A 22018-nucleotide genomic window follows, 5' to 3' on the forward strand; every position below is an offset into this window, starting at 1 on the left:
TTTTTTTTTCTTCCAGATTGATCAACCTTGCATTCCATGTATAGGAGAATGTTCTAGATTTGGATGTGAAATTGGCTGCAACACTGCCCAGAGTGTTCAGAAAACATTTACTCTCTCCAATATCACCCTGCCATCAAAGACATTAACTGTGAATGAAACAGGCCATGAGAGTCAACAAATTATTTCTTACTATCTTACAGGTATATGAGCTTAATTAATCTGTAGTTTGTAAATTGAATTAAGTTGAGAAGACCATCCAATCTGTAACCTGTTTGATTAAAATATTCAGAGAAATGAGGAACTTTTGCTTTACTCCCAGAAATGTTTTTCTAACTTATAGGCAAGTGACCGATATGGCCTGTGGACCTCTTGTTTTATTCTTAGAATATAAATATTTTGAGTAAACAAATGTTATTTATTTCCAGTGAGGAGTATAACAGGATCAGGGCACATTGCTGTAGCCTCCTCTAATGGTTTCTATGTGGATGACACTCCTCCTGTGTTTGATCCAGATGTCATGACAAATGGATTCTTCTATTACGATGTAGGACAAGGAGAGAATACACCTGTCAAGTTCCAACAATCCAATGACACAATCAAATGTATCTGGAAATGTGAAGATAAAGAAAGTGGAATTGTGGTATGCAAAATTAAGGCCTAGCTGATCTTTTTAGTTTCAAAAGAGGGGGTGGGTGTTTTTAGGAAAATATCATTGAAAAATTATACATCTAAAACAATGTTTAAATTTTTTTTAAAGGAAAACTTCTGGGCCATTGGAACCACACCAGGTGAAACAGACATTCAGAACTTTACATCCACAGGACAAAATATAACAGGAGTCAATAGTAAATTGGGTGGAGTCTTGAAAGATAACCAGACATACTATGCAAGCTTTACTTGTACCAATGGAGCAGGACTGAATGCAACCTTCATAGATACTGGAGGTGAGTATGAATCAGATTCTATTATGGAGCTGGTATTTCAACACCCCTATGCAGAGACTTTATTTTAAGTTTCCTCCAGGTGTCATAGTGAAGCTGATCCCACCAGAAGTTGATATGATAAACACCACTATACCTGGAACCTCTCACTTCACCGAGGAAGTCAACCCTAAAGATTCCCTCCAGCAACAGGACCCCACCTCTATTGGATTCACTTTTACTAAGTCTGAAGATCCTTCTGTCAACAGATATGGTAAATTGATTGAAACCACTTAAAATGGGGGCATATAATTGAGCATATGGTAGTACTGTCTATATACCTCCTTAAAACTGGGGAGAGGGGGGTTACCAAACTTGTCTGCAAATCCTCCTATACCATCGAATAGAATTGAGTAAGACTTTCAAATAATCTTCAATACATTGTACCATTGTTCATATTCAACTGAAATGATAGAAAAACAACATTTCTTAAAATTGAGGCAATAAGGTGTAATGATTAGCATAATATTATATGAAGATGTTTACGAGTCAATCATCATATTGCAAGCACTTGTCAAGTAAACAGCTCTGCATGTACTAAATTATTAGGGAAAAAGAGACTGGTAACACTCCTACAAATATCGGGTAAAAATTAAAATCGTTATTTATACACTGCTGGGCTCTTGATGTCTTTGCTTTTCAATTAACTTTAATGATTTTTCATGTCTTGATAGCAAAGAAAATGTGAAATCTTTTGCAGATCTATGTGTTGGATCTGAGGTAGAAACTGATGATATCTTTCCATGTACCTGGGTGGGCTACAACATGTCTGGGTCTGCAGAAATCAAGAATGGATCTCTGTGGATTGATGGAAATGAAGTCAGAAAACTGTCTGAATTAAAAAGATACCAAGATTTCACCAACATAACCAACTCCTCCTCCAATAGTTTTACAATGCCAGTGGGTCAGCAAATGTTTGTGACATTGAGACTCTGTAATGAGGCAATGCTGTGTAATAACAAGAGTCTGGGTGTAGTGGTCATTACCAACAGTAATTCTGTGGTAGCTACATCTACCAATGGTAGTGCCATAGAGGAGAAACTGTCAATCACCCGCAGGAAACGAGCTTTAGCAGAAGTGGATATAAGAACACCAAGTGGTGAGTCCTTTACAGCAAAATTGTTGACCACAAGAAAGATCATTAACACACAATGCCCCTTTTACCATTTGTACTTTTTATACCTCCCTCCCTTTGCAAAAAATAGATATCTGGCAGGAATATAATTATCTCTTTTTTTCATTTTATAGGACTACCAGATGGACAGGCAATAATTGTAACTAAACTTAGTGCTCCTGATCTCACAAAAGATTACCGCTCTGATGCCTCTATAGATTTTGTGTCATACATACAGAATCCAGCCACATCTATGGATATGGTGGACAGACTGCTTTACAAAAGGTATATTTTTAGCTCACCTCAACGAAGTTGGGGGGAGCTTATGTGATACCCTCGGCGTCGGTGTCGGCGTCGGCGTCCCAGGTTAAGGTTAAGTTTTTTGGAGCAGTTTTCTTTTTAATTACTTCTGTGTCCTATACTGATTAGACATGCATGGAAGATGGTTTTAGTGTGTTTTATTGTACCAGACAAAGTTTCAGGATGCTGCAATTTCAGCAAAGGAATTACCAGGTTAATGTTTTTGGAGCAGGTTAACATTTTTGGTGCAGTTTTTGGTGTGGGTTTCATTTCCAAGTAACTATAAGCCCTATGTTGACCAAACTTGCATGGATGATACATCTAAGGATGCATACTACCGTGGTTGCTTCGGATGCTGAAACTGACCTACATTTTCCGGTTGAGTGAACAGGTTAAAGTTTTTGGTGTAGGTTTCATTTCCAAATAACTATAAGCCCTATGTTGACCAAACTTGCATGGATGATACATCTAAGGATGCATACTACCGGGCTTGCTTCGGGTGCTGAATCTGACCTACATTTTCCAGTTGAGTGAACAGGTTAAAGTTTTTGGTGCAGGTTTCATTTCCAAGTAACTATAAGCCCTATGTTGACCAAACTTGCATGGATGATACATCTAAGGATGCATACTACCGGGCTTGCTTCGGATGCTGAATTTGACCTACATTTTCTGGTTGAGTGAACAGGTTAAAATTTTGGTGCAGGTTTCATTTCCAAGTAACTACAAGCTCTATGTTGACCAAACTTGCATGGATGATACATCTAAGGATGCATACTACCGGGCTTGCTTCGGATGCTGAATCTGACCTACATTTTCCAGTTGAGTGAACAGGTTAAAGTTTTTGGTGCAGGTTTCATTTCCAAGTAACTATAAGCCCTATGTTGACCAAACTTGCATGGATGATACATCTAAGGATGCATACTACCGGGCTTGCTTCGGATGCTGAATCTGACCTACATTTTCCAGTTGAGCGAACAGGTTAATGTTGTTGGTGCAGGTTTCATTTGCAAGTAACTTTAAGCCCTATGTTGACCAAACTTGCATGGATGATACATCTAAGGATGCACACTACCAGGCTTGCTTCGGATGCTGAATCTGACCTACATTTTCCGGTTGAGTGATTAGTTAAAAGTTTTTGATGCAGGTTTCATTTCCAAGGAACTATGAGTTCTTTAATGACCAATCTTGCATAGATGATACATCTAATGATGCATACTTCCAGGCTTGCTTCGGATGCTGAATCTGACCTACTTTTTGTGGATGAGTGAAAAATGTTAGTTTTGATGCATGTTTCATTTCCAATAAACTATGAGCCCTATAATGAGCAAACTTGCATGGATGATACATCTAAGGATGCACACTAATGGACTTGCTTCGGATGCTGAATTGGACATACATTTTTCAGATAATAGACAAGGTAAAAGTTATGGTTGCAGGTCTATTACCAAAAACTATAAGGCTTATATAACATTGTATAAACCAAACTTGCACAAATGCTGCATCAAGAGATGAAAACTCTCAAATTTGCTTCAGATGCTGGATTTTCATTACATTTTCATGAAGAAGAAGTAGTTTAAATTTTTTATGTAGGTCTATTTCAAAGTATCAGATCAAAATTGCTTTTAAAAATATTTTCATTTTTGGAATGTATACTTTTTGTTGGTTAATTGTGTGACTTTGCCTTACTTAAAGACAACATTCGTTGAGGTGAGCTCTGTAATCCTATGTTTGTAGATTAGAATGTATATGAACCAATTTGTCTTTAAAATAGCTAGGCTAAGCTATGGAAGGTTTCTGAAATTAAGAGGTTTTGCAAACCAGCATAAATGAATTTATATAATTTATACTGCACAAGGTTTACTTTGCTTAATGACAATTAAAGAATAAAGTGTTGTAGGATCTGTACATGCTTTACTTTTGGAATTCCTCGGAAATAAATTGCATCCTTGTTTACTTATTAATTAAAATAAAACTTTATTACTTTGATGTCAGTATGTCAAAGCAACATAAATTTCATCCAATATAATCTGATGTTTTGTTTTTCAGTAAAACAACAACAACAAATAGACTAAGTGGGTCTTTATATACCAGGTAATAAAATCAACATTGGAAAATTGTATGAAAACATAAATCTGACCATTTGATTTTAGGTTCTATGGACAGAGCTTTGCTTTCTCTGTGGCTCCTCTGGGTAATGTTCCTATGCCAGGTCCCATGGTCATCACATACCCCGACAGTGTGGGTCACGTAACCACAGGAAACAGAACAATGCTACTGCACTGGAACCCAGGTTAGTGTGTTTGGAATAACATAGTACCTTTAAATATACTAAGTTGAACTAAAGTATTGAATATAAACATATTAGCATTGCTTTAGTTTAATAAGGGTAATTGTAGAGTGTTGTACATCAGTTAATTTTTCTTGTTGTGATATTAAGAAATGCAACTAACTATTCATAGTCTACAATTGCTGATAAAGGTTTATCAATAATGAGCTATTAGCTTTCATATGATGCAATAATATATTTCGGTTTACAGCATTTGTGCCGTTCATTTACTAGGTAGTCTTGCCCTACTCCTGCAATATATCAACATACTGAAAAAAAGATCTGAAGACCGATTGTTTCAGAGATTGCTTTGATTAACAAAAAATGCAAGATCTTTGTCAATGCTCCAATACCTGTATCTGTTTCATTACATTGCAGTTATGCAATATTGGGAGATTTCCAGCAGGACTTGTAAACACCTTCCTCCTGAAGAACAAGAAGTTTATGATGCTATCAAACAAACCATGGCTGTCAAGGTATTATGAAACTCCTAATCAATGAAGATCATTTGACTTTCCATTAAAGATCAAATTTAATGAAATCAAGAAACTATATTGATGATGAACGACATTTCATTTCATATCTATCATTGCAGATTTTTCATATCTAGCAAGAAGATCTTTATTTTAAAATAGTTTGTTTCAAACAGGCTATTTGCTTGCTTATAAAAAGTTGAAATAATGCTTCTTGGCATAATTTCTACTTGAAATTTGATTCAAGACCAAGAAATTAACATAAAAATACCAAGATGTGCTCAGAGCATCACAACTAGAATTTATCTGATTCCAAAGGAATGTATAATTGCATTAATTTTGGTATAAATTTGAGAATGTTTTGTAATTTGTTATGTGCATGTTCTAGGTGTGTAATACCTGGGCGAAAAATGACAATGATAAATCCAAGGAGTCGAGGAAGAGAAGATCTACAACAGAGACAATTAATTACTTTGGCAAGGAGACCATGTTCATTCTATCTATAACCAAGGCATCTATTCAGAACTCAGCACCTAAATTAGACAGTCAAACTGAGGTTCTCATAAAGGAAGACTCAGGTAAGCGTATTCCAATAACTTTTGTGCACAGGAAAGTTATTTAATAATTAAAGAGTTTTCAGGGGAAAACAATATGTGCAATAAATTTTAGAAATGTTGTACATGTATGAAATGTAACCCTATTAAGATGAATTGAAAACTCATCAAAAGTGATTATGATGAAGACGTTTGTATATGGAATATTAAAACAGACATCATGAATTTAATTTACAGGGACTCTGCATTACAAGCTCTCAGCTGCAGATGAAGAAGGAGATCACATCATCTTTTCCCTTTTAAATCAAACTTTGACTGGTGATGTCTTTCTGTCAGATAATGGATAGTAAGTGTTTTTTTCTTGATTGCCACCAAATAAACTTGAATTTTTCTACATCTTATATGTCTTTTCTTAAGTCTTCCCTCTAGAAAATATACAACAAAAATCTATATTCTGTATTCAAATGAATGAAAACAAATATTTACTTGATAATTTAAAAAGGCCAATATGCTTTTTTAAATAAATACATGAAAATCATTATTTTTCTTTAGTCTGGTTTATACTCCATGTGTGGACTGCTCTGGTGATGAAAGAATAGACATACTGCTTATTGAAAATCAGACCAACCCAGACATTCCAGTAGCCAGCACAAAAGTGGCCATAAACATCCACATCCAGCCAGTCAATGATTTTCCAACTGTGTTTTTGACTCTGAATGGTTCATCACTGCTGAGCAAAGATCCAACAGAAGATGTTATAGTACGTACATGTATCTGCAGGACAAACTAATAAGTTTGTTTATATCTGGAAGCAAATTGTACTATATGTATATGTTCATGGATGAAATGGAACTTCAATGATAAATATTGGTTACATCTTTAAATCCTTATATTTTTACTTTTCTTTATAGGTGTTACTAGAAGCAATCAATGACTTTACTACCAATGAAACAGGACTCTGGAAGGCCAGAGTTGGAGCATATGATGTTGAGAAAAGTGATACATTGAAATTGATAATATTTAATCCCTTCAATTTGAGCATTTCTGTGACTGGGGAAAATAAACAAGTGCCTCATTTCAGTGCAGACTGTAATAGAACAGATATATTTACAGTATGTATCATTGTTTTATAATATGAAATACCCATCCAGTTAAAGATCAGCTCCATAAGTCAAGAATTATGCATATTTAGTATCTCTTGTTTTCTTTGAGATTTTGCAGTATAATAGAGATGACTAACTAAGGCCAGAGGGTGGAAAAGTCAAGGTCATTTTTTTTCTTTTAAATTGAATATACATGTGTTCTTTTTTCTTTAGCCAACCATGATGCCATGTGCAGACTTCTCCAGGAAACTCCCACACGCAGCTTCTGATTTGACATGGTTGACATACATCGTCCAGTTTACACAGCCCAGGAATCAGTTTGGCAATTACACTTTTAGTTTCTATTTTGAGGACAGCTCTAATGGAACCTCTCCTCCTGTGAACATTAAATTTGGTATAATGGAGATGCCTTGTCACAACAGTGGAACTTGTCAAGGTTTGTCATAATGATAGAAGTGTGGATATTGTTGTGCATTTTTTCCTCAAATTATCGTATTTTATATCCAATGCAGAGAAGAAATAATTGGTTCCTTTGAGGAACAATTTTTATAGTCCATGCACTCTGCTTACTTAAAATTATAAAACATTTGGCATAAACCATGACCTATATTGGTGAAATTCTTAGCAATTGCTAAAAAATGTGTTTTTTTGGGGGGGGGCACATATTTTGTTTTTTCTTTGGTGAGGGGTATAAGAGATATAATACATGTATTAACTAGCTTTCATTTTGACTTACAGCCGCAGGAATCTACCCCTGTAAAGATACCCACAGGACTCACAGCTTTGATGCCTACTACAGATGTCAGTGTACCGGAGGATACCAGGGTACATACTGTACGGAGGACATCAATGAGTGCCTCAGTGACCCCTGTGAACCTCCCTTTGTCTGTTACAACAACCAGAACAGCTACCACTGTGCCTGTCCCTCAGACAATCCTAACTGTGAAATAGTTACATGGATGATAGTGGTCAGTGTGTTCATTGTGATCTTTATCCTAGTATTGATTGGTGTAGCTGTTTACAGATACAGGACACAGAGAATGTGAGTATAATTAAAGAATATATCCTTCAATATCTAGGGAAGTTGTAAATTAAGTATCCTTTTCAGTGAAGTTTTATCCTACTTTGATAGACATACTAAAGAATTACAAAATCAAGATGGAAAAATGAAAAAAAAAAACTTCATCAATATTTCTTTAACCTAGCCAGCAGAATTTTTGTATGTTTTGAATGACTAAAAGGCGGGATCCGGAACAGTTGATAAAAGTCTCCTTTATCATTTCAACTTCTTCTATTTACCCTCAATCTAAGATTACAAAATAAATTTATAATTATACTGCTACACTGAATGATATTCATAAAAGAATTTGTATCAATGTAAATTAAACAAGAAGTTTTATTTTCCCCCTTATATTTTTCAGGAAGAAGTATGTTTTAAAGTAAGTAGAATAGCTACATACAATTAATTGTTTCTATAAAATGTTCAGTTTCATTGACAGTCAATTTATGATTGCAAGAAAAATGACATTTCCATGGTACATTTGTATTTGTAAATGGGAAATATTATCAATCAAAACATTTTGATTTTATTAGACAAACTTCATTGCTGGTATGAAATTTTTGTTCTGATTACATATACATGTATTATGTCAAGTTAACTTTCTATGTTTGTTTTCTGCTTTTAGATAATGTGTTTTCAGCATTTTATACAATTAGTTATAAGTATTGTTCATTACATGTATTTTATTTTGTAGAAGAAGTTCTTCTGAAACATCTGTTCCAAGTATACTAGATCAAAATCAAGGTAAGTTTCACAAAATAACAAGAAATGTTAAACTTTGTAAAACACTGATCATGATGCCCCATATAGCAGCTTGTGGCAATGGTTCAGGTTTACATAAAATGTCAGTCAAACTCCAAATAAATGTCAAGAGGACTTGTCTTCAGAAAAATATGTGGAATTCGAAAACCCCAACACCAACCATTGAAGAGTCATAATCTTCCTACCTTCCATCTGTACTTGACCTTTCTTTTCTTTTTGCTTAATTTGTTCAAATGTCGATCATCCTTTGAATCTTGTAAACCTCATACAATACAACTGTATCTGATATGATCTCTGTGAAAGCATTTCTGCATAAGAACATTTGTTGCCATTTTAATTTCAGACAACAATGTTCTTTTCTTATAATATTGTAAAAACAAATTAATTAGTGAGCCAGGCATTCATGTCATGAAGACATTTTCTGTTGCTTTCAAGAAAAAAAGTATTAGGCAACTATTCTGTCAGTAAATACTTTTTTGATCTTGTATAACCACTAAAAAAATTTTATTTGCAGATGAATTTACAGAATCAGAAGAGGAATTAGTAAGTGTGGCTTTAACAGAAATTTTTAAATGTAAAAATTGGTATAATCAAGTAACTTCTGTGGAGAAAAAAATATGCTTATGTATATCAACATTGTATTTGTAAGTCATCTTTCAGGAACATCCACTTCAAGCAGGAGAGAATATTAATCACTTCAATGTACAACCTCCTTTCCCTGTAAGTTAGTGCTGCTGTAAAGCATATAATTTTCTATTGTATAAAGTGCATTTATGACATGCATTATTAACTAAATTTTACTTTACAGGACCAACAGAAAAATGTTTTCCGAGCAGTTTCTCTTAGTGAGGACATCTGTCAACCTAAACCTGGACATGAATATAGTAATCAGGATTTGTCCAAGTGTGAATTTGTGAATCAGGCATTTGATGAAGAGGATGACTCCTTTTCTGAAGAAGAAGAAGATGACAGTCAAGATATTCCCCGAGATGAATATGATAATCAGGCATATTCTGAAGATGAGGATGGGAGTCAGGGTTTTCCTGAAGATGAGGATTCTGCGGAACAGGTGGAGAATGGAAGATATGATGAAGGGGATGAGGACACTGATATTTCTGTAATGGAAGATGATTTATCTTTTGTGCATCCCCCACCAGTAAGTAAAAATGGAAACATGAGGGGCCTTAAATAATGTTATTTTGGCAAACCTTGACTTTGGATCTATCCATTTTAAGTGATGTTCGTAAAACACATTTTCAAAACAGCTAATTTCATCTAAACTTGCCATAAATAAGAATTTTACTAGGATAAAATTTATTTGATATATAAAAAAAACCAAGAACTTAAAAGGTCATTTATTTAAAAAATATATAATTTTATGAAGGTCCCAGAAGAGGGTGTGTTTTGGGCATTTGCTCAGAATAAAGGCGCATGTCAACTTTTTGCCAACAAAGAATCTGAAGATCATGCTGATGCTCCCTCTGATGATGAAACAATATTTGATAATGATGATGATGACATAGAAACTTCATTTATTGAAGATGACGAGTCTTTTGTACATCCCCCACCAGTAAGTAAAAAGTGTATAAATCACAAGTCTTTTGAAATCTGGAGGTGGAAGACATTAGTTTTGTATGTCTTACAAGAATATTGTTGGTATGACTTTTTTTTTTAGCTTTATTAAGCTTTAATTTGTCTTCCTTTGCCCACACTGCTTAACAATTAACATAATCAAGATAATTTTTTTTAGAATGTCAACTACCCAACACATGCTGTGGAAATAGATGATAAGTCTTTTGTACACCCTCCCCCAGTGAGTAAATGTTGTAAAAATCACAGCTATATTAAATCTTAATTTTTCTTATACTTGAATCTGACATAAATGTGAAAAGACAATACATGCCTTATATTAATTTCACTTGCATGCACATCAGAGTACACAACTGCATTTATTTTCAGAATTTCAACTATCATTCTGAAATTGAAATGCAGAATATGAAGAAATTTTATCAGCGTCATACAAAAACAACTTTCAAGCCGCTCGTTCCAGCTGTATATGACCAAAACCAATCCTCACAAAATAGAGGATTGACACCAAGATTAAGGGGGAGACAAACTGGACGATCTCCATCCAGGGTTTTGTCAGCTGGTCCTTCTGGTAGGAAGCACATCGGTGAAAATCTACCCATCTCACCAAAAGGTAAGGAAAAGAGGAAGACAACAATGGATGGTAGATTACATTCCCCCATAGCAGCGGAGGCAGAGAGTAAGACAGAAAACAAGACACAGGGACCTGTTGATCCAGACCAGGTCAATTCTGAACCTGCACAATTATGTGTCTTTGTAGAGGACACCAGTGATGAACAGTCTGTGTGAAAAGAACTTAAGTAACCTTGACAGACCTGAACTCTTATCTTTGATTTGAGTAATTCTCTTCTTTGTAATAGTCAATTATTAGTTTTGCTTTCTTAATATTTTGCATCTCTAATTCATCATATTGTACAATGTTATTATAGTTGTTTGAAAATGTATAGCTTTTGAAAGATATTACCCACTTTTATTTTCTTTTCAACACTGACTATGCATCTTTATTTCTTTGTGTGAAACTTAAAATAAAAAAATTATTTTAATGTTTTATTTTAAATATGTATAACAATGTAATTTAGCCATTACAAGCTTTGAACTGCTATGGCCCTTTGTTTGGATTTCAAGGTTAAAGACTCTCTCTCTCTCTCTCTCTCTCTCTCTCTTCATCATACACACACACACACACATACCCTTTCACACCCTCACCCTCTACACAAACACACACCCTCCCTCCCTCACGTACAAACACAGATAATAAATTAAAAATATAATGACATATTTTGAGATTTGGAGGTACAGAATGCAAAAATAGTACAACAATGTAATACAATTATGTATTATCGTTTCTCAATACAAAGGGCAATCGCAATAAAGTGTAATATAAAATGATAATTTGAAATAATACTAAAACACAATTGAGATATAACATGTACATATAGGTTATTAATACAAATCACTGAAGATGATACCGATTGATAACTTGAAAGAAATAGACATCATATTACTGTACTTCATATTGTGATCATTTGTTATATAATCGATTTTCATAGTATTTATGTATGCATTAGACCTGAAGCATACATTATAAAGACATGCTTTCGAAATACAGAACTTAAGAGAATATTTTATTTAATTAATCATGCAGTTGAATGTTGCTTTTGTCCCATTCGAGAATTTTTCACGCATATAGAGTGATCACCGCATTCCGTTGAAGGGCAATTGAGCTCTTTGGGTTCTTTATTGCGCCAACGCCTACCATGACACGGAACCCCAGTTTACAAGTCTCAAAAATGGTAAGGGATAACTTTCATTATGCTTAGGAAGAATAAGAGTACCGAATCCCGTAGACAATGAGTACAAGGACACCTAAGACGATTGAAACGATCACAAATGTCTTTGCTTTTTGGGCATTGGAAGAGGCACCTGCGAAATCTCCTTTTCTTTCTGATCGTTTGGCCTGAAAATATTAGAGATGTATATTAAAAGAAAAAGTATATATTTAAGAAAACATACTGCAATTATCCTTTTTAGCTCACCTGAGCTGAAAGCTCAAGTGAGCTTTTCTGATCACATTTTGTCCGGCGTCCGTCTGTCTAGCTGTCCGTCTGTCTTTCCAGCTGTCTGTCCGTCTGTCTGTCTGTAAACTTTTCACATTTTCGACTTCTTCTCAAGAACCGCTGGGCCAATTTCAACCAAACTTGCCACAAAGTATCCTTGGGTAAAGGGGATTCAAGTTTGTTCAAATGAAGGGCCACGCCCTCATTCAAGGGGAGATAATTGGGAATTAATGAAAATTTTATGGCATATTTTAAAAATCTTCTTCTCAAGAACCACTGTGCCAGGAAAGATGAAACTTATGGGGAAACATCCTCAGGTAATGTAGATTCAAGTTTGTTCAAATCATGACCCCCGGGGGTAGGGCAGGGCCAAAATGGCCGACCAAAGTTTTACATAGAAATATATAGGAAAATTCTTTAAAAATCTTCTTCTCAAGAATGACCTAGCCATAATTCATCATATTCATATGGAAGCCACCTCAGGTAGTGTAGATTCAAGTTTGTTCAAATCATGACCCCCGGGGGTAGGGCGGGGCCAAAATGGCCGACCAAAGTTTTACATAGAAATATATAGGAAAATTCTTTAAAAATCTTCTTCTCAAGAATGACCTAGCCATAATTCATCATATTTATATGGAAGCATCCTCAGGTAGTGTAGATTCAAGTTTGTTCAAATCATGACCCCCGGGGGTAGGGCGGGGCCAAAATGGCCGACCAAAGTTTTACATAGAAATATATAGGAAAATTCTTTAAAAATCTTCTTCTCTAAGATAGAAAATCCATGATTGTTCATGGGACTACTTTGGATTTTACTTTTTCAATAATAAACCAATGTATACTTTTACCTAGCTCCAGTGCTCAGGTGAGCGATGTGGCCCATGGGCCTCTTGTTTTAATTTCCGATTTTTTACACATTTTCCCGATTTATTCGGTAAATGTTAATCGTTATTAAGCATGGAAGCTCTAAATCAAACACAATCATCACATTGAAGGAAACTGTATGAACTTACCCTTGATGAATACATAATGGCGAAAAGTCCGGTAGGCCAAAAACAGAACAAACACACAAGGACTGATGGAACCAACCAATAAGTGTGGTGAGTCTTAGTCGCAGGAACCACGTCAGTCGGCTGTGTAACCTTAAAGTAAACTTGTAATCTTAGAACTGCTTATTATCTTTTAAGTAAACCGTTCATTTAATTATTAGATAAAATCAACCCATAAAATGGGTATGCTAAAAATGGAATGATTTTGAGAATACTAACAGACGAAAGATTTTCGGACGCTGTGATACTTCATAGTTTATACATTGCCTGAAGAAGTTTCATTGAATCTTTAGAATAATTAAGAGTCCTCACCATTACGCCTTGTGGTGGGGGTATACTGTAGATTTGACCATGGGTATAATTATATTGCATGTTGTACCCATTTAGCTCAGACACGTTCGGTTGCAGGGTATAGTGAATGGGCCCTCCTGGTTTATCAAACTGCATATCATACCCTGTATTACCATTACCATTGTTCAACATGTTTATATCTTTGTCTAAAATCTGCATAAGAAATCAGATGGAAATTAAATCAGTTTTCTGACGACATTTTATTATTTTATGGAAATCAATTTGATAATGAAAATTTAGCCATTTCAAAATATAGATTTTAGGATACAAGAAATGGAGTAGGTGGTAGTCGTCTCATGCACGTTAAGATATCGAACAAATAGAATGCTAGTATATTTTATATTTGACCAAAAAGAAAAAAAATAACTTATTTTTCTAATTTATTTGTTTGTTCTCATTTTTGTAACATGGTGCTTTGCATAGGAAAAACCCTTTAATCTAGATTTTCCTGGCATTTAAAATATATAAATCGTTTTTTTAAAAAAAGCCTGGGAAACGTTCGATGTTTCGGACTAATCAACCTCGAAAAAGGACTGGCTAAAATATATAATGATATAAGAAATGGTGAACTATTTTTAAAAAACACCGTCTAATTAGAAGCTTTTGACCATTTGGACTAAGAGTTTTTTTATACCATTACGCCTGGTGGTGGTGGTGGTGGTGGTATACTGTAGATTTGTCCCTGAGTAGAATTATACTGGATGCCGTACTCAGGTGTCTCCGACACGTTCGCATGGTTGGCATCGTGATTGGTTTCTATTTGTTTATTTAACTGCTCATCATACCCAGTGTTGACACATCCATCGTTCTTCATTTCTATATGTTTATTCATGAAATCTAAAAAAATAAAGTATTTTAATTAAAATCAGGTTTTAACGAAAGCCCAATGAGCTCATTTTCGTAGGTAAGAAATTTTTTTTTTGCGTTACGTATAAAGCGAAACTTTTGCGAATTAATGCGTAACTTTCGCGTTATAACGCGAAACTTTCGCGAATAAACGCGTAACTCGCGTTATGACGCGAAACTTTCGCGATATAACGCGTAACTTTCGCGTTATAAAGTGAAACTTTCGCGAATAAACGCGTAACTTTCGCGATATAACGCGAAACTTTTGCGTTATAACGCGTTACCTTCGCGATATAATGCGAATAAACGCGTTTTTCCGCGTTATTCAGACCTATTTACTCTTACGATTTCGTCGTATTTTGTACGGATTTTTAGTCTAAAATATGTCTCACGTTTTGCTATTATGAAAATACGGAATTCGGAAATACATTATTTTGGAATTAAAAGTTAGTTTTCGTTATGATCTGTCTTAGTTTCACCCTTTTTATCGCTAAATACGAGAAAGATTTCAAACACATAAGTGATGTCAGGTTGCCAAAACGCTGTGGTATTATTAAATGACAAGGACCTTGTTTTTGTAATCAGAAAAGCAGTGTTTCTCTTTTAATATATGTAAAATTGATGGAAAGTGAAATCTTACTGACAAATGCCAAATCTCACGGACAAATCTAATACAGAATACTGAGAGAAAGAGTTATGGGTAAACAGATCTGGTTATTTCGCAAAAAAATATTATGCGAGATTAGGATAGATTAGTCTTCAGAATATTTTATTTTATTTTAAAACCTTTCTTTTGAATAAATAAAATGAATTTTACTTTCTTGTACATGTTTTTCCATTGTTAAATTCTTTAGACTGATTATTTCTTAAGGAAAATCTCCACTCGACATTTTTTTTCTAGCTGTAGTAACATTTAGTACAACTGTACCACTAGAAAATTAAGCAATCAATCATTTTGGGCAAAAAAGTTATACACTGTAGCAACATAACTTGAAAGTAAATGAACAATGTATAATTTCATTGTCTCCAATATTTTTATTTTAGGTTATAGAGAAGTTCGTGGACTAACCATAAATAAAAACTATGAAGATATACAGTTGAGTTTGTACACTTTGAATTGTCAATGTTTTCGTAAGCAATGGATTGACAACGTGGTGCAACCTCAAAATAGGATATCGAATTTCCACAGTGAATCCAGCGGAGACAAATGAAAGTCTGCTATCCAATTTTCAAAAATGCGGTGGGACACAATTGACAAATTTACCACATTTTGTCAATTTTCTGAGATCTTGATCTCTATATAATAAATTTTTTTCAAATTCTCTACAGAGTGCATAAAAAACAGGAAAGGGGTGATTTTCCCCGAAATTAAAGCATATGAGCTGCATTTTTGAGAATTTTATTTTGCTGGTAAAATGTGATATTATGATTAATCTTATGTAATCTAAACCCTTATGATCAATAAAACCAAAATAAAGTTTTAAAATGTTTCAGAAGAATTTTTTGTACAACCGAATATACAGTATTTAATAAAAAAAAAATCATTATTGTACAGGACGAATATAATTCAATTTTGCTTTAATCAACGCGTATAAAAAGTTCTTTCATAGCAAATATGACCAACAGAAGTTTATAAATGTTCTATTTTTCAGTCATTGAAATGGTTTATTACAAATTTGCAACATTTTTTTCCGATGTCAAACATGCAGCTCATATTGCTTTAATAATCTTGAAGTTTAACTTTTAGAAAACTCGCATAAACTTTGAATTGTTTGAACAGCGTTGAGAAAGACAAATTGTGACAGTTAAGATGGATTCAACAGCAAGAAAGCTTAAAATTTAACTTGTAATAGTCTAAGATCAAAATAGCCTTTTGATTATCATTGAAATGAATAGAATTGATGACAAAATCAAAAGAACGCTGAGACTAAAGCAAATGTCTGGTAAAACAGCAAAAGTTTCGCGTTATAACGCGAAAGTTTTGCGTTTTTTCACGAAAGTTTCGCGTTATATCGCGAGAGTTTCGTCTTTATTCGCGAAAGTTTCGCGTTATAACGCGAAAATTTTATTTTTCTTACCTACGAAAATGAGCTCATTGGGCTTTCGTAGCCCATCATTTATCATCATTCATCATTTATTTGATTTACTTGAAATGAGAAAGAGAATGAACACAATGATTGAATATATATTATTTGGTCATTTTTTTAATTTCGTATTTTTTCCAAGTGCTAGATCTGGATAAAATTTTAAAAAAAAATTTTAAAAAATACGTATTTTAAATAATTGCCTCTTATACCTTTGAATGAAAAAGCTTTATTGAGACTTTAACAGATTTTTTGATACATAGTGCCATTGTGCATCTTCTATTTTACATTTTGATCGGAAACGTATTTCGGGTTATTGACACGGTCATTTTTTCACTAACATTGACTCTTTTATGATTATTCAGTTGATTCACTTTTAATTCATTTTGGAAAGGATTCTGATTATAAATAAAAGAGAAGATATCTTTATCTTTGAAACAATTCAGTTGTAAAATATCAGTGTCAATACATTGAACAGAAATAATTACTAGTATTTACCTGGTATTGCACAGCGCAGTGGGTTGTTTACAAATGCAAAATGCATTTTAATTCCTTGATTTTATATTCAAATTTCCTTACGTCAGAATGCATTTAATTGATGAAGTTATGCAATACATATAAAGTTTTTTTGTGTAAATGACTCGGTTTGTTGATGTTTACGGGACCTACATTACTCCATGTTTTGTTTTGTTACGTTTTATTTTCAAGGAGTGATTTTTCAGGTAAATACACAGAAAGTACATATCAGGATATTAATTGAGAAACAATAGGGAGAGATATAAAGGAATTTGCATCAGGGATAGTTAATTAAAATCGTTGGTGACAGGTGGTATTCCCTCTAAGGACTAAAGAGATGTCGTGATATAGAAACAAACTGAGGTTCTGAAAAAAAACATTTTATTGTTAGAAAATCTTGTGTATTAAAAAAGGCGAATTTAGGAATTTCTTGGCTGATGTGGAAAATATTTTTAGCTGGATGGTTTGATCTTTTTCTTGTAAAATTAGTCGGTAGATCTGTAGAGAAAAATAGTCTGTTTTTATATGTATACCTGTAATGTATAATGTAAGGAAATAGAAGTAGCATTTTATTGTTTCATGTTGACAGCGAACCCGTCTCTAACGAATGATATGATTACAGTCCTCGGAGACTACATGAATATTTTAAATGAAGAACCCCATCATCTTTTATTATCAACTTCCCAGTGTATTATAACGAACTTGGGAGGGTTTTTTAAGCATCTGATCGATTCATACCACTTTTGGAATATCACAATATATCTTTTATTTAATCAAAAAAGATGTACGAGCACTAGCAAGAGGAAACCTTTTAAAGATTTCATATCTAGTTTAAAAAGACCAAGTTTCATTTCTAAAAATACGAGGAAGTCAGAAGATATGTTATCGGTTTATTATCAATAGTGACGTCCAAAACAGTTCAATTTATTTTTTGTATATACATGTAAACATTGAAAACTTAAGTCTTAATTCAATGAATAAGAGCATCGCCCTTTTATTTCATAACGTAAGAAAGTATTTACAAGTATATAACATACAGTGACATTAGATACATAAATATACAACCTTCTCTCAATTTACTGGACAATCAATGGGTAATCATGATAAAAACTGTAGATAATTTTACTTCATTTATCATATTTACAAGTTATTTATCTTATATGAATGAAGTGAATAAATGTACAAGACAAACAATTTTTGATGATGATGTGAAATAATTATTAACAATGACTAATATCTCTTATAATTTGAAGATCTGGCTAAAACAAACAGAAGAATAATAGAGATGATAACAAGGATACCCATGGCGAGAGATATAATAACAAATATTTTTACTTTTCGGGAATAGGACGCCGCACCGGCAAAATCCCCTCCCTTCATAGCCTTTCTGGCCTGAAAATAAGGGAAAATATATTAATATATATTAAACATAGATATGTAAAAACGTAAAGGAATATTTTTTTAAAAGAACAAAATATACACTGTATCAAAGATATCGCTATTAGAAAGATTATTAAAACCTCTATAACACAAGAGTATACTTTTTTCGATAAATGTTGTTTCCTTTGAATTTTAAAAATTATTCAAATTACACCATTTAATTTTTGGACATGTACGACAATGCAATTCCTAATAACATTAATGAACTTACCCATGTTGCATATAAAACGGCCACAAGCCCGGTAGGCCAAAAACAGAAGAGGGTCACAAAGATTGCTGGATACATCCAATTGATGTAATTTGAGGTATCAGGGGCCACGGCGGAGGGCTGTGTTACCTTAAAGTAAGTACATAAATTCGAGCTTTAAGTAGAAATTTATATCTTTCAAAAAGCAAATTAGGAAAAGACGGATTCTTTGTGACAAAATGTAATTGTGACCCTTAGAATTTTAGTTTACTTTTTGATCTGACACTTCTTTTGAGTCTCTCAGAGCATAGCATGGACGTTAACATTTAATTTATTATCATATGGGAGACGGGGTGTAATTTAGTGAGCTCAGTGCTCAGAGTAACTCTAGTTTTATTTTACTTCTCAAAGAGAGTGAGAGAGAGATAGGAGATGAATTAAATGATTGATTGTATGTTTTTTAACGTCTTATTCGAGAATTTTTCACTCATATCATATAGAAAGGTACATTTGTACATTGTAAGCATATCAAGGCTTCAAATTTAGACTTTTACTCGACACCCAGGGACATTGAGCAATAAGGGCTCTTTATCGTGCCAACGCCTGTCTTTCCAAGTAAAATGTTGCTTCAGGGTTTCTTATGGGAAGACGGGAATATACTAATTCGAGTGCGAGTTTGGGTTTCCCATAGCAAGACGTGGACACTGTCAATTTTTCTATACATGTAATATTTAAGGATACCCATTTCTTATCTACAGCTGCTCCCATACCACTGAATAAAATTTCATGATACTTTCACAGATTCTTTATTACTTAATGCCACTGAGTAAGTACCTCTTAGTTTACTTTTTGATCTGATACTTATTTCAGGTCTCCAAGAGCAAAGCATGGACTTTGCCATTATAATCATATAGGATCGGGATGCATCATTTAGTGAGCTCAGTGCTAACAGTACTTAGTTCAACATCCAAATCACCCCCAAACGTGCGTATGGTTTTTGAAAATATAAAAAAAAAAAATGGAGGCCAAATGAATTCGCAATTTATGGATAACTGCATACATGTAATTGAATTTCTGGCCTTGAAGAAATATTACCATTACGCCTTGAGGTGGTGGTATGCTGTAGATCTGCCCTGATGCTGATTTATACTGCATGCTGTGTCCAGTCTTATACTGTGGCCTTGTGCCTTGCGGTCCAGCATGATTATCTCCTCCTGTTTTGTAATACTGTATATTATCAGAACTTTGATTCTGCATGGTTATTGCTTTGACTAAAAAAACAAGAAAATCTTGAAATTGATTATATTTGGAATCTATTTTTTCCTTGTTAGTAAAGTTTTAACCATCACAAAATTAGATTGTGCAAAGGGTTGAGGTGCCGTGCATTTCTTGATCAGTTGTTTTTAATGTCTTTTATTATGAATTATCAATTCAAATTTATTATTTTGAAATACATATATGTTATAAAGTTATTATACATACGAATTTGAAAATCTATGGTCACCATGGATTAATATTTTTGAGTTATAAACATATATTTCTTGAATGAAATACTGTTTATTTAATATTTCATTCTTGTTTAAAATCAGAGGGGGAGTGTGAATGTGTGTGAATGTGACTAAAAATGTTATTATGTAACTTGATATGTCACTTTTTGAAATAAAAAAAAATATTTATAAAAAAAAAAGTTATTATACATCATTAATTTAAATTTACAATTTATTAATTTGTAAGTACAAACAATTTATTAATGAATAATAAAATTTCATAAATAATTAATATATTTACCTTCACAAATTAATAATTTGTAACAAATTCATTTTTAATTTCAAATTTATGAATTGTCGTTTCACGTTGATTACCTGTCTTTTGAAAAAAAAAATTACTGGTTCATTCGTTATAATACAAACACAACACACAAATTACAAAATGAATTATAAAGAGTTTTTCTCTTAAATTTTATAGTAGGTTTATTGTGACTAAAAAATGTAAACAACAAGTTTACTGTCAGATATATATTTTAAAACCGTATGAAAGTCATCAATTTATTGTCACAGAGCCTTGAATACTTGGTAAAAACGTATAGAGCAATCTCCAAATTTTGTTTAGAGGCACATGGCAGGTGTGACCGGACGGCAGGGGATGCTCACTGCTCCATGGCATCTGATCCCACCTCTGGTGCTAAAGAGGTCCGTGTTTGCTCTACTCCAGAGTTGTATTGTTTAATGGATATTAGAATACTGTTCGTGTATCCCTAGTTTTTTAATATGTCAGTCTTTCTAGATATACATGCATGCAGGTTATTTTTACACAAAATTATGATCTAAACGAGATTTTCTCACATAGAGACAGATTTGTTCTTAAACCTTGTGAGTGTCCTGGCTTCTGTGAAACATATCTTTTAAAAAAATAGAACAGGAGATTTTAAAAAGTCTGAAAAAATTCTTGTTTACATATTTGAATCACAGGCACTTGTTTTGGAAATAAATTTTAACCTATAGTATAATAAAAACATGTGTTATTATTATACTATAGGTTAAAAATTTATTTCCGAAACAAGTATCTGTGATCTGAATTACTATAAAACATCAATAAAAGACGTAAAGAAGTTGCGTATATATGGATTGGAGGAATAATGTCCTTCTGAATACTTAAGAAAATTATAAACAGCTTTAGTGTTTTTATTTTTGCATCTGATTTTATTTTCAAACTACGAAATATCTATAAAATTACCGTAATATTACAAATCTTTAGCACTTTGATTTAATTATTCGTTTACGCTTTCCATTTGTTGAAAATACAGAGAATAGCATTTCTTTTTTTTTCTTTTTTTAAAGCAAGTTTCCTTATAGAACGAGAAAAACATTTAAATCATTAATTAGATAATTACTTAATGCTAGTAACATAAAACAATTAAACTATTTTAATCAACACTGTCTTTCAATAAAGTTTCTAAAAAAATGTTTTAAGTTACCCGGGGTATTAGTTCATTTTTTTTAATGTAGAACTGTTGAGCGCCATTTATGGATATGAAAATATTAATAGTGATTTACCTTTGGGTGCGTTGACTTGTTTACAGATATGAAGAAAATACTTTGCTTATTTGATTTTATATTCTAATTATTTCGAAATCCCTTACCCCGATTCTCTTTAAATCAGTGAAGCGTTGCAACGGGTTTTAAAGTTTCTATCGTTATTACATATACATGTGATTTAATATTTTACCATAACA

At 33.2% G+C, this 22018-nt stretch overlaps 3 protein-coding genes across 3 annotated transcripts; 1 reads left to right on the forward strand and 2 right to left on the reverse strand.

Moving 5' to 3' along the window:
- Window positions 1-7: 7 nt before the first annotated feature.
- On the forward strand, window positions 8-11262 carry LOC134251189 (uncharacterized; the record flags this gene model as incomplete). Its single annotated transcript, XM_062733570.1, has 23 exons — window positions 8-200; window positions 426-640; window positions 758-944; window positions 1024-1194; window positions 1681-2079; window positions 2229-2379; window positions 4545-4684; window positions 5099-5196; window positions 5582-5771; window positions 5985-6093; window positions 6300-6507; window positions 6659-6859; window positions 7064-7286; window positions 7589-7892; window positions 8272-8289; window positions 8338-8399; window positions 8574-8654; window positions 9187-9215; window positions 9333-9392; window positions 9481-9828; window positions 10057-10242; window positions 10423-10485; window positions 10632-11262. Coding segments are annotated over 23 exons (4053 nt in total), but the record flags the coding sequence as incomplete, so codon positions are not given.
- Window positions 11263-11866: 604 nt separating this feature from the next.
- Window positions 11867-17199, reverse strand: LOC134251190 (proline-rich transmembrane protein 1-like). Its single transcript, XM_062733572.1, has 5 exons — window positions 17142-17199; window positions 14348-14550; window positions 13675-13866; window positions 13327-13455; window positions 11867-12216 (listed from the first exon to the last, which is right to left on the reverse strand). Exons 1-5 carry the CDS (start codon window positions 17185-17187, stop codon window positions 12076-12078), a joined length of 711 nt encoding a protein of 236 aa, XP_062589556.1. The 5' UTR covers window positions 17188-17199; the 3' UTR covers window positions 11867-12075.
- Window positions 17200-18370: 1171 nt separating this feature from the next.
- LOC134251192 (proline-rich transmembrane protein 1-like) lies at window positions 18371-21874 on the reverse strand. Its single transcript, XM_062733574.1, has 4 exons — window positions 21840-21874; window positions 19882-20057; window positions 18811-18936; window positions 18371-18551 (listed from the first exon to the last, which is right to left on the reverse strand). Exons 2-4 carry the CDS (start codon window positions 20041-20043, stop codon window positions 18390-18392), a joined length of 450 nt encoding a protein of 149 aa, XP_062589558.1. The 5' UTR covers window positions 20044-20057; window positions 21840-21874; the 3' UTR covers window positions 18371-18389.
- Window positions 21875-22018: the final 144 nt, after the last annotated feature.

This window comes from Saccostrea cucullata, unplaced genomic scaffold, assembly GCF_032062105.1.
Source record: "Saccostrea cucullata isolate Sc308-1 unplaced genomic scaffold, CSIRO_AGI_Scuc_v1 ctg1811, whole genome shotgun sequence".
Classification (NCBI taxonomy): Eukaryota; Metazoa; Mollusca; class Bivalvia; order Ostreida; family Ostreidae; genus Saccostrea; species Saccostrea cuccullata.